This window comes from Phaethon lepturus, unplaced genomic scaffold (genome assembly GCF_000687285.1).
Source record: "Phaethon lepturus isolate BGI_N335 unplaced genomic scaffold, ASM68728v1 scaffold1275, whole genome shotgun sequence".
Lineage (NCBI taxonomy): Eukaryota > Metazoa > Chordata > Aves > Phaethontiformes > Phaethontidae > Phaethon > Phaethon lepturus.
This window is the reverse complement of record NW_010539645.1, coordinates 40,698-52,853: the sequence shown is the minus strand read 5'-3', so window position 1 is coordinate 52,853 and position 12,156 is coordinate 40,698. Positions and strand designations below refer to the sequence as shown.

The following is a 12,156-nucleotide window of genomic DNA, read 5'->3' as shown; positions in this document are numbered from 1 at the left end:
GTGGGCACCAGCCCCTTGTCTGGGGCCAGCAGGGCTGGCATCCATCCTCTCTGAAGCTGTGCCGCGGTGCAGCAGGTGACGGGAGACTCTTGGGGCCAGCGAGAGCGACCTTTAGTTGTGTTTGCGTACAAGAGTGGAGAGGTCCTGTGAGCAGAGGCTGAAGGCACAGCAGCAAGCGCTGATCACCTCCCACTAAAAACTCGTAAAGTGCAGCAAAGGAGAAAAACTGTTCTACTCCATCCTGGGTGGGCAGGGAAGTAACTTTGCTGCATGAAGAACCTACAGCACTTGCTTTCAGAGCCTGCATATAAATGTACTTCTTTGTACTCAACTTACATTTCGTTTTTGTAGAGACAGTACAGTACAGTGCACTTCAGGTCAAATCCGTATAAGAGCCTGAGGTCTGTTTACAGAGTGTACATATGGAGTTATTTTTCAAATATTGTTCTGTTGTTCATTAAAACATTGCAAATCTTAGTGGGAGGCAGGGAGAGTATTATTAGTACTGCAGTAATAGCTCATTCGTCAGCGATCGGGTTTCACTTGCTCCGTGCCAGCAAAGGAAGTTGCAGTGTTTTAGTGGAAAGAAAAGGGATGGGTGATAAAATCATTTTCAAGATACTCACATCTGAACCTCAGGGCAGCATAACAAACCCCTGCATTTATGGAGTTTTCTAATCCTCTTCAGAATAGGCAATGTCTGTGATTTGTTGCTGAAATGGGCGTGTTTGTGTGGTTAAGGTGACTGGATGACAGACTCGCGCTTACTGCGAATGCTACCATGTCCTACAGACGTTTTCCAAAACACAGCATTAACCGTTGGGAGCCGAACTAACCAGAGGAAGCAGACTGCTCTTGCATTTTATTTAATTTTTAATTAAGCTATTTTTACATTACTTGTGTTTTAATAGAGCACTTTATTACAAAAGACTTTTTAAAAAAAGTCCTATAGTCAGCATTCTCCATTAAAAAGGCCGGTTGTCTGCACAACAGTGCTTCCTTTCAGAGATGATATTGGAGACTTGTTCAACAAAGGCATTTGTTTATCTTTTCTCTTTAAAATGGATTTTTGCTTTTTCATTTTTGAAATCAACCAGAATTAATTTAGAGTGGTAATAGTGTTAATGAGAAGCGAGAATTACTCTTCTCCCCCCACTGCCTGTTAGTGCAGAATTTCTCTGTTCTATCAATGTAAATGCAAATTTTCTGCTCGATTCCTTAGTATAGGAGGAACACTTTTTCAGCTGTCATCTATGTATTTTTAACTTACTCCATTATAATTTTAGAGGATCAGATTGTATTTGGGGCTGAGCAGTCTAGCTAGAGCTAAGGTCCCGAGTTTACGTGCTGCTGTAGCCACAGCATTGGCATTTGCAGTGCAAGCCCGAAGGGACGGGTGCAGAATTCATGCTTATTCAGCCCTCCTGCTGCCTCCAGCTTTTCCATCAGAGCAAAGCAGCATCTCGGCTGGCATTCGTGGGGTTCGCTTTACCTGAGTGTAGCAATAAACGATAAAAAAAATACTGCTCCTTTGCACCTTCACACTTGCTTTCATCGACCTCATTTTTAAGTAGTCTTTCTTGAGGACTATGTGAAATAAAGCACATGGGAATATCCAATTACAGTCTGCTTGGCTTATATAATATGAGGAAGAAAAAAAGAAACCCAAACAAGATGGTTTTACATTGCTCAGTATGCTAAATCATTCATCCACATGGTGAACATATGCGCAGGTAGAAAAGTGCCGAGGTGAGGAAAAAAGAAATTTTCAAGAAGGCCAGGTAGGCACTTAAGTATTTGAAAAAATCAGCAACTTTATTTAATGATCCATAAAGCCTCAAAGCACCAAAAGCACAACTGAAAAACAAGAGATCGAAACCCATCCTGAGCAGACAAGATAAACACAGTTTCGCGGACGTGCGTGCGCACACCTGCTCTCGGCCTTCAGAGCGTGCCTGCAGGCTGCCGTGTAGTTTGCGTCACTGCTGCCGTGCACCGGAGTGCTCTTTATTTGCATGATGCTGTGTGGAAGCAGTGGTTGCTGATACAGCAGGCGCTGGCTGACAGCGTCAGTCTGGTTTCACGGCGCGCCCTTCCTCTCCCTCGGCACAAGATGACAGAGAGGAGTAGGTCGTTGTCCTTTACTTGCTATTGTGCTATGGCTCAGCCTTGCTTGTGTGGATGGACCCCAGCGTGGGTGTCTTCTGGGGGCGTTGAGGGCAGCAACGTAATCGACATACTTCCTTCTTGTAGGGATTGTATTTCTACTGTTGTGGCTGGCCTGCATGCATCATTTCATGAAGCAGCGTTACGTGTTGAGAACCGTAGCATAGCAAGGACAACCCACCTTTCTGCCCAGGACATAAAGGTTTCGGTCTTGTGCCCATGAATGGCCATGGGCATTTCAGGGAGAGATGCATATGTAGTGCTTGGATGTAGGTGAACTGCATTATGTGATCAGACAAATGGCATGCAGGAACATTAGAAACAGATGTACTACACATGGTATCAAAAAGTTCATTTGGATCCTTCTCAACATCTCCTGTTGGCTTTGGCAGGAAGGGTTGTATCTTGCATGGCAAGCCTTATTTCATATAGACAGTGTAGTGTATGGTTAGGTTGTTTGCAGAACAAAAGCTGAATTTGGTTTCAATCTGGCTGATACTAAACAGACTTTGAGTTGAGAGGGCTTTTGTTTCGATGCCATGACATTAAACCCTAATGTGAACCTTCCCCTTGTCTTGGCAAGGCAGAGCACCGCGCTGTCATTTGCTTGTTGATATTTTCTGCCAAACAAAAATAAATTCTTTAAGGCTCATGCTGCTGAATAATTAATTTTTTATGGTTCCTGGAGGGAATACTTTATAGCTGAGGTGGATCTTTCCATAGGCTGAGAGCGCCAGGATTACACTGACTGAAAAAGCTGACAGTGGGAAGAAGGGCACAGATCCTCGAGGCGCAGGTTTGCAAGGTGTGCTGCGGTGGATGCAAATGTGCCTCTGCAGGTGCTTAATCCCACAAATATGGAGCTGCAGATGAGCCCCTCAGCTGTTGCCAACACCTTTGTGTGCCCTTACTCCTGCTACTGATCTGCCACAGTTGTGTCCCACAGCTGATGAGCTGTTTGGAGCCTTGTTTTAGTCCCAGTGCCTGAATTCTCAGAGTAGGCATTTTCTCTGTGTACTCAGAGGCTAAATCCAATCCCTACTCCTGGTGTGGCCCCTACAAAAGCAGCAGCAATGCGGGAATGCGCATGGGTACGTGTTGCAGCAGCTAATACGTGTCTGCCAAGTGAGAAGTTGATTGCCAGCTCCCTAATGTAGACAGGGGCTACTCTGAGGGTTGTCTTGCTCAGTCTGTGATGGTTGGATCTCATCTTCATGTTAATAGGTGTTTGCTGGAGGAGGGCACCCCACCACTGTTGACAGAAGGGCAAGAGAGACTTGGCTCAGAATTTACCCTGGCCAAGGGCTGAGGATGCGTCATTGGTGTGTGACACTGTGGGTTTGCATGCGTCCTCAAAGTGTAGAAAATGAGTTCAACTTGGGCTCTTCCATGTCGTGTCCAGGTGTCAAGTGCTGTGGTTTTGGTGTGTGCATGTTTATGAAGAAATACCAAGGAAATGAGTGCAGTTCCTAAATCGGATAAACGTACCCGTCCAGGCAGAACTAGGTTCCACATTTGCTCTGGTCAGATACTGTTGGTGCGTAATCCATGTGCATTTTATCCACCTTCCACTTCTTGCTAGCATGAGGTAAATACACTGCATACAGGCTTCATCCCTCGGGCTTGCCTTGTCTTCCCCTTGTTTGGGGGAAGTTTTAGTCTTTGGGTTAGAGTTCAAGATTTCATAAGCAGCTAGGAATTAGCCACTGTGGCTCCAAAGGACATCTGTACCTCTGAGAATCAGCCTGTGAGCCATCCTGGGGGGAATAATTTACTTCCTGAGCCCTCAGAGTAATAATTAATTTATATCATGGGATTTTCATAGGACCAGGAGGAAAAGGGAATATAATGGAATAATCAAGACCTAGCTGGCAATGGTTTTCCTTAACCTTACCCGTTGTGAAGCAGGAGCTTTGTATCTACTGCGTGAAGGGGAAAAAGCAGGAGGTTGCAATAGTCCCAAACTCACCCAGGGCTCTTTGCTGCCCAGGGGAAGGGAAGCTGACTGGCCAGCCTTGGCTGCTGCTGCTGCTTACCTTAGCAGGGCAGCAGGCTCCTGACGCCTGCACGGCTTGAAACACCAGTTTTGAAACCAAGAGGCAAAATGCTGCTGCTCAGCTGATGGGCAGCAGCTTGTCCTTTCAGGGGGCCTGGCTCAGTGCAGGTAGTCACCAAGGCTGCACGGTTGCATTGTGGCAAGGTTACCTCCTGCCAACACGCGCCCGCTCTGTAGGAAACGGGCAGAGACCCATTCCTGAAAGGGACAGAGAAAGTTTCTTGAGTGCCATTTTTATATGAGAACACCGAGGTTTCTGGCAGTAATAGCTGTAGCTAACAATAGGAAGAAATTACTCAGCATTCTGTTGTTACCCTACTGCTGTCTTAATTGCTGTATCAGTAGGCTTAATCGCAAAGATGCTCATGATAGAGACGTGACTGTGGGCTTTCATACCACACTCGGAGACTGTGAGAGATTTTAAAGTCGATAAAACTAACCGAGCACAGAAATGTGCACCCTTGCACATCAGACAGTTCTTTGAGATTGACAAACTTTTGCTGTAAAAATTCTGCAAGTGCCCAAAGGTCACTCTAACTGTATTAACTTCAGGGACTTCATTAAAGGATTCATTTTTTTTAATTATGAAGAAAAGTATGGATGAAAAGTCCATTTTATGGAAAACACACCCTAATAATAGAAATTGATGTTTGATTAATACTCCTATTTCTTAGAGGTGCTTAATACAGCATACAAATGCGAAGATTAAGTAAAAGTCTCAGAATTACCAGGAGTGCTGTAGCCTTGAAAATGTTTAAACACAGCACATTCTCTAAAGGGTGGTGATGAGAGAAAGCTTCATAATTAATGACTGAAGTGGTGAAGGGTTATAGCTAACAGCTGATCCACTTGCTGGCAGAAGAGCTGTCATGTCTTCCAGCAGTCTGGGTGACATGGACGTGATAATTGACCTGTGTGTCTGCATCCCTGCTACCCAGCTCATACTAATTTAATTTAGTGGTATCTGCCCGCCCAGAGAGGCTGCAGTCTCCATTCTGGGAGACACCCAAGGAGCCAGCTGGGCAAAGCCCGGCACTGCGGTACCCAAGCTCCGTCCCCCGGCCCCATTCCCCCACGTGCAGGGGGAGGCCTGCAGTGCCGCCATAGGTACCGTAGAGCCGTGTTTTACTGCCAGCTCCAAAGGGAGTTGAACAACTACCTACTAAAGCGGCAAGAACGATGTCCTGGTTGCATCCCGAGGAAATGGGAATTTTAGTCGTGGCCTTAACTGCACTGCCTGCACTCTAAGCTGTAGCTCTTCAGAAGCTTGCTTCAGTAGCTGAAATAATTGGAGATTGTAAAAATAAATGGGTTTCTCATCACTGTTGCAGTGCTTGTGAAAACAGTGGTGCTTTCATTCACACTGCTTAATTAGGGCTGCCTTTCACACTGCTGTACTGGAAGAGGTGTCAGCATTTCCAGTGTAAACTACCAGAAGAAGCGAGTGAAAGTGGTCAGGTAAAATGCAGTCAGGAGTTCTTAGAGCACAGGGAGTTTACAAGCCTTTGAAGAACAATCAGAAGTACATTTGATCTAGAAAATCCATAAGCCAGATTTAGAGGTGCTGGGTAGCTCGCATTACCTCACTTGTAACCTGTGGTGTATCAGTCACAGTCAGTGCAGTGACGGAGCTTGTGTGTTACAAAAGAAAGCAATCTTTTTCATTTCCTTACTGAAGAGGGAACTTCACTTTTAAAGCAAAAGACTAGCTAAATTATTTACCTGTTATAAATCAAAACTGTATCAGATGAATGTTGCTTGGGGTGCAGAGGCAGGTACTCAACTTTCAAAATTAACATTGCCTGTGAAACCTGCATTTTTCATCCCTTCAAGTGCATCTTCACGCCAAGGCTGCTGGGCTGGCGGGGCGGGATGGTACCTTTGAAAACACAGGACATGCCAGCAGTAACACTGCTCGTGGCTCAGTTCCTGGTCTCGCAGCCTTTTTCTTGCTGACCTTCTCATATTATTTACATTAGTACTTCTGAGTTGGCCTTCGAGGCTCCCACATTCATTCCTCTTTGTTTTAAATTAGTGCCAGAAATACTTCCCCAGCCCCAAAGCCACGCAGCTTTCAAGGTTGCAGTTAGAAAGATCCTGACCGCAGTCCCATGCTCCTTGTGGCACATGCGGTGTGCTTCCTCATGTTCCCGTTTTCTTAAAGTGGTTGATTATTGTCAAGTCTGTTAAAGTTGATAGCTTTGCTTAAGAGAGGAACAAAGGTTTTAGCAGATTAAATGGGTATAGAATATATATTATCCTTAAGGCTCCAAACCCACGTATTAGGTGGTAGGGGATTCTAGGTTTTTTCTTTTAAATTGCTGTGTAAACTTAACCTTTCTCCTCTGTGGCGAGACTCATAATGTGTTGTTATGATAGTATCCATGATCACATCCTGGTTTTTTCCCTACTGGCCTGTTAACTCACTGTATAGAATAGATTATGCTCTCTTCATGAATGTTAGTATTTTTCATTTCCCCTTTTCCTCACCAGACATACATATGTACTTGATACTACTAAAAATTTGCTAGGAAGCAGAATTAACAGTCGGCTTTTCCATGATACCTATCTGGCTGCATTCGGAGGCTTCACATGAGCGTGGTGAGGCAGGGGTTAGCTTGAGTTGCAGAGCAGGTGAGCCATCAGCACAGCGAGGACGGTTGGCAGTGTGACAGATGTCCCTGACCCCCTCACTTAACGTTCATCAATATGAAACCACTTGCGTTCGAGTTCAGGAGAAGCAGTATGTCCATCAGGTCATCGTCAAGGTTGCGTTGGGGCGCAAGGCCTAGTTTGTGTTGGTATTTGGTGACACAGGCAGGGAGGAGGTAGCGGTGATCATACCAAGAGACAGTTTCTTTCACTTTGTTTGGTTTTATGTTACATTTGGAATATTTTTGGCATATTTTTGGCACACAGGATATACAGAAACAACCTCCTCCTAATGGGTAAAGTTAAACCTTTGAACATCAGCATTTTTTTCCCGTGAAAACCAAATTATGTCTATGCTACTTACTTAGCCTGCATTGGTTTAATTAATTAGCATTGCCTCATGATGTGCCAGATCATTGGGAATGAACTAAGCAACAGCAGACAGACTGGTGTAGTGCTCGGCAGCAGAAAGCCACGTGTTCGAGTGCAGCACTTCTCTGTGTTGTTCGTAAAGAGCCTATATGCTTGCAAGAACAGCTGTGAAAGTCCTTAAAATAAGTACTAAGGTGTGGTGCTATGGAATGGTAGTGTGTTGGTGCCTGTATTTTTTTTTTTTTTCATTTCCTTTTCTGCCTTCCAGAAGTCCACTTTAAGAGGAGCTTTGCTGCAGAGTGCAACTCTGCATGTTAAGAACTGAAACAATGAACTTGTCTTTGATAACCTACACAAGCAGAAGTGGTTTAAGTCCTTTGTGAGGACATGAGGCACCAAAATTAAGCTGTGCATAACTTTTGCATTTTTAAACAGCAGAAGCTCTAGTTTTTCTTCAGTTGTACATCGCAGTAATTTGGTGAACTGCCATGGAAATTAATATGCTAACGGAAACCTAGCTGCATGCCATTCACAGGTGCCTCAGAAGCTGACTTGCTGCTGCCTCTTGACTGACTTGTGTTTTTCTTGAAGATTGCAAAGGGTCCAACGTACTGTAAGGCGTTAGCAGATTCATTTAGGTCACAGCAACCAAACAAACTAGTTTTGAAATAACATTCTCGTGCTACTAGAGGTCATGAACAAGTATGCCTCGATTGTATCAACGTACCGTGTAAAATTAACCCAGCAAAAGCCTGCATGCATGTAGGGTGAGCCATGAGATTGCTTTGCCATGTTTTTGTCATGAAAATAGAAGTAGTTCCCTGAGCAGTGATGCTGGAAGAGGTCTTCTTGTCTTCACCGTTCTCTTGCTCTTAATGGCATGTTGGTTTATAGGAAAGATAAGCTGCAGTTTGCAATTTTGTGCGGAGAAAATAGCACAAAACAAGAGACAAAACCAATTAAAAGCCAAAATCAACGTTCATTCTTGTAGTGCGACTAACGTGTAGACCAAAACGAAGCTCTGTATCTGACAAATGAGAACACCACAACTTGAGACAAGGTAGAAGTCAGACTGAATTTATTGGTGCTTTGAAGACAGACACATGGTATTTTTTTTCCACACAGCAAAAAGCTCATGGTACCTGTATGACATTTAGTCCTTCAGCTGGCAGTCCTGTTACAGCTGGAGCCCACCTCTGCTAGGATTGCAAAATGGCTGTCAGTTGCCATTTGGGAGAACTGTGATATGGTTTCACCTGTGGAAAACTTTTGCCACCCAGAGGAAGCCAAAGGAGGGTCGTGGCGCAGCGGAAGTTGCGCTTTTGTTCTGCTGGTGGAGGTGCTCCCGGGCTAACCCGTAACTCGGTACTTGTGGTGTTACAGTACAAAGCTTCTGTCTCTGTCACTGAAGAGCTAATTAGAAATTTTTATCTTTAAAATTCTCAGCATTATGCTTAATCCACTGAGAGGAAGCAAAAGTGTGCCAGTAGCCACCACTACAAAAACAGAGAGCTTAGGCTTTTTTTCAAAAAGAAATACTTCCCTAAATATTGCCTCTCTAGTTTAATGAGTAGGAAGCAGAAAAAAAAAGCTTGGGGTATTAAAAAAATGCATTTATATATAAATAGAAATACCCAGATGAACAGTTTCATATGGACTGTGATGCTGTTAAACCTGAAATGCTACAGTGTGACACAGCCTTCATGTTGTGTCACACTGTTCACCAGCTAAAAACATCAGCTGCTCTGGCAGTTGCAGGTTGCAGCCTCTGGAGAGTGCACTGCAGTTAACCAAATAACCTGATTTAACAAACACGTATCCGGCTGAAATTTAGAGATACAATAGTTAATGGTCGATCTTTTCCCTCTGGGCAGGCTTTATTTTCATAAACATTGCATACGTATAGTTTTCATGGCGGCCAGTGGCCTGTTGGTGAAATGAAAAGTGCAGTTACGCTGAAAAATCAAATCCGTGGTACCTTGTTTTTTCCTAATTAGCTGATTTTTAATGAGTTAAGTAGCACTTTGGGATTTGAGGTCTTTTGGTTGCTTTTTAACCCCTGCAAGTGGACTGCCAGGTCAGAGTAAGAAGCCATTTCTTGGTAATAATTCATGATCAATAAGCTGTTGTTTGCATCCAAAATGCTGTGTGTTTTTCCTAAAAAGTGTCTCTTTCTGTGTTTCAGCTTGTTAGTGACTTATTGGAATTCTGTTTCTACACCTTCCGAGAGTCTCAGGCACTGAAAGTAGAGTTTCCAGCCATGCTGGTGGAAATCATCAGTGACCAGCTACCAAAGGTGGAATCTGGGAATGCCAAGCCCCTGTACTTTCACAGGAAGTGATAGAAAATGTCTTAAATGGAAGAACTTTGCCTTAAGTTTCCCCGTGTTATTCCACACCCATGAAGGACCCAAGAAACCATATTTTAAACATGCTCTTTACAGTTGTTCAGCAGTCTCTGAATAGTCTAAAATCATACAAAGGGTTTGGGGAATGGAAAGCAGTTGACTCTGATTTGGCAAGACCTAGATGTTTGGAAATTACCCTATAACCCTAAAACACTTAGAAAATGTTCCTGTTCCTCTGGATGAAAAGCCATATCTAGTCAATAACTCTTTGATTTTGATATTTTAACAGATGGAGTTTTAAATATGCCATGTAGTTTCTGGTAGTGTTTGCTTGTTTTAAAAGGGTTCGAGAACTAATGAGAACTTTTTAAAGCTTACCCTTGGTTTGCACATAAAACGTAAAGTCAATATGGGGCATTAATATTCTTTTCTTGTAAAAAAAAAAACAAAAACAAAACAAAAACAAACAAAACCTATATATACACAAGCATATATACACACACACACACAGAAACCCTAACATGTAAAGTAATAACAGAACATTTGGTGTGGAATACTGTTATCCCCACCTGTGGCATTTGTTATCCCATGTTATCCCATCATAGATGATAATACACTGTGTTAAGTGTCCATTTACTATTTAATTAAAAAGGATAAGATGTGAAAACAAATGCCCTGGTATCAATTTATAGTATCTATTGTGCTGGCTTTACAAATAATTTTTTGCAGTCTTTTGCTGTACTGTACATTGCTGTATGTATAAATTGTGAAGGACCTGAAATAAGGTGTAAGGAACTTTTGTAAATGAGACACAAAAAATCTTTAATGGTTAATAGGATGAATGGGAAAGTATTTTTGAAAGAACTCTATTTTGCTGGAGACTATTTAAGTACTATCTTTGTCTAAACAAACAAGGTAATTTTTTTGTAAAGTGAAATGTTCTGCATGCATAATGAACCGTTTACAGTGTATTTAAGAAAGGGAAAGCTGTGCCTTTTTTAGCATCATATCTAATTTACCACCCCACAGTATCTGTTGTAAATAACCACAGTTAACCTTTTCAGTTGTATTTAAGCCTTTCTATTTTCCTCTATATTTTTCTCCTGTTTGTTTCGCTTGCAAGCATATGTGACTTGAGCACATCTTGGAAATCCCGCTTCAGATTTCTGTAGGAAACTACACTATGTTGTGTTTGCCACTTTACGAAGGTTTCATTTAACAAGACAAATTACAGTCTCTCCAAAGCTTTTGCCAGCTTAATGATGTAGTGAGTTCTTGCCCTCTATTCCCTTTCTCTCTCGGGGAACAGGGGTGAATAAGATGTTGAATGATTTTCCTTTTTTTATTAAGGTTTCCCAGATTGTTTGGGGTTTTTTTTCCTTTGAATACTGGATACATAAAACCATCTTAAAAGGTCAGATGATTATTTCAGATGGGGGAGAACAATTGCTGATTATGATGAAGGGAACATGCAGATCATTACAGTAAGTATATGGAACAGATTTGTACTGGTGAGAGGGATGGTAAGGTACTGATACGGGCAGATTAGCTGAGCGGAAACTAAAACCGGCTGCAATTTTGTAAGCGTTTTTGTAATAATCAGAATACATCAGAGCAGGTAAATGTTCACACGACAAGTTCAACTCACTTGGTCTGATTCTGTCTCAAAAATGTTTTCTCTAGAATAAGACTGCAAAGAAAAAAATTTTTGAGGTGATTTTCACTATTTCACAATTTATAAGCAATTACAAAATTTTGGAGTAGAATAGAGGACAGGTGAACTTTTCTGAGGCTCAACTGTTGCTACCACATGCAGATGTTTAAATAGAATAGTTTTTCAGAGGCCTAATCTATAGTGTTCTCTCTGGGTGGCACTGGTATTTTTGAGCTCTAGTTTGTCCCTTGGCCAGTCAGAATGTAGCATTTCTTTTAAATGGTGGTCACATTCAGAAGTCTACACCCTTTATGAGCCCAAATTTTGAGGTGCGCTTTGGTGCACTGAAGACAGTCAGTGCTACTTGTCTTTTTAAATGACACCTGCCTTATGCAATGGGTAACCTGTAAAGACTGTATTCGGAGAGGTTTTTTTATATATAAATATATACATACATGTATTACTTGCATTTTGGAAGTCTAATTCATAGGCAGATCTTTAAATACTGACCTGCACAGCAATATGAAAGCCAAACTTCCAACGTGAGATACACAGCATGCAGACTGGTTGTTTACAAGTAAAGACACAGTCATACATCCATCTTTTCATTTACCTTTTTTTTAAAAAAAAGTCTAAAATTGAATACAGTCTGCAGCAGCTTTTTATATTAACAAAGTTACTGCCTCCTTTTCTGTCTCAGAGTAACTTTGCTTGATTAAAATAGCAAAGCCATATTCTACACTTCACTGTTAAATGCCTGTCCCAGTCCAAATTGTTGTCTGTTTGCTCCTATTTTTGTACCTTATTACTTTTAATCTTGGTTTGGTACAATTCATAATTCACAGAAACTTCATATAATTAAACACACTAAATTAGTTTTAAAAAGCAATTTATATCTTTATGCAAAAA

The 12,156-nt window shown here is 42.1% G+C and overlaps 1 protein-coding gene across 1 annotated transcript in view; it reads left to right on the top strand.

Moving 5' to 3' along the window:
* LOC104620836 (mineralocorticoid receptor) overlaps window positions 1-10,651 on the top strand; it is a gene marked incomplete at its 5' end in the record, with an annotated part of 92,954 nt that extends 82,303 nt beyond the window's left edge. Inside the window, one exon of the mRNA XM_010287160.1 lies at window positions 9,432-10,651. Within this exon, the coding sequence (XP_010285462.1) occupies window positions 9,432-9,587 (156 nt within the window). The remainder of the gene's footprint in view (window positions 1-9,431) is intronic.
* Window positions 10,652-12,156: the final 1,505 nt, after the last annotated feature.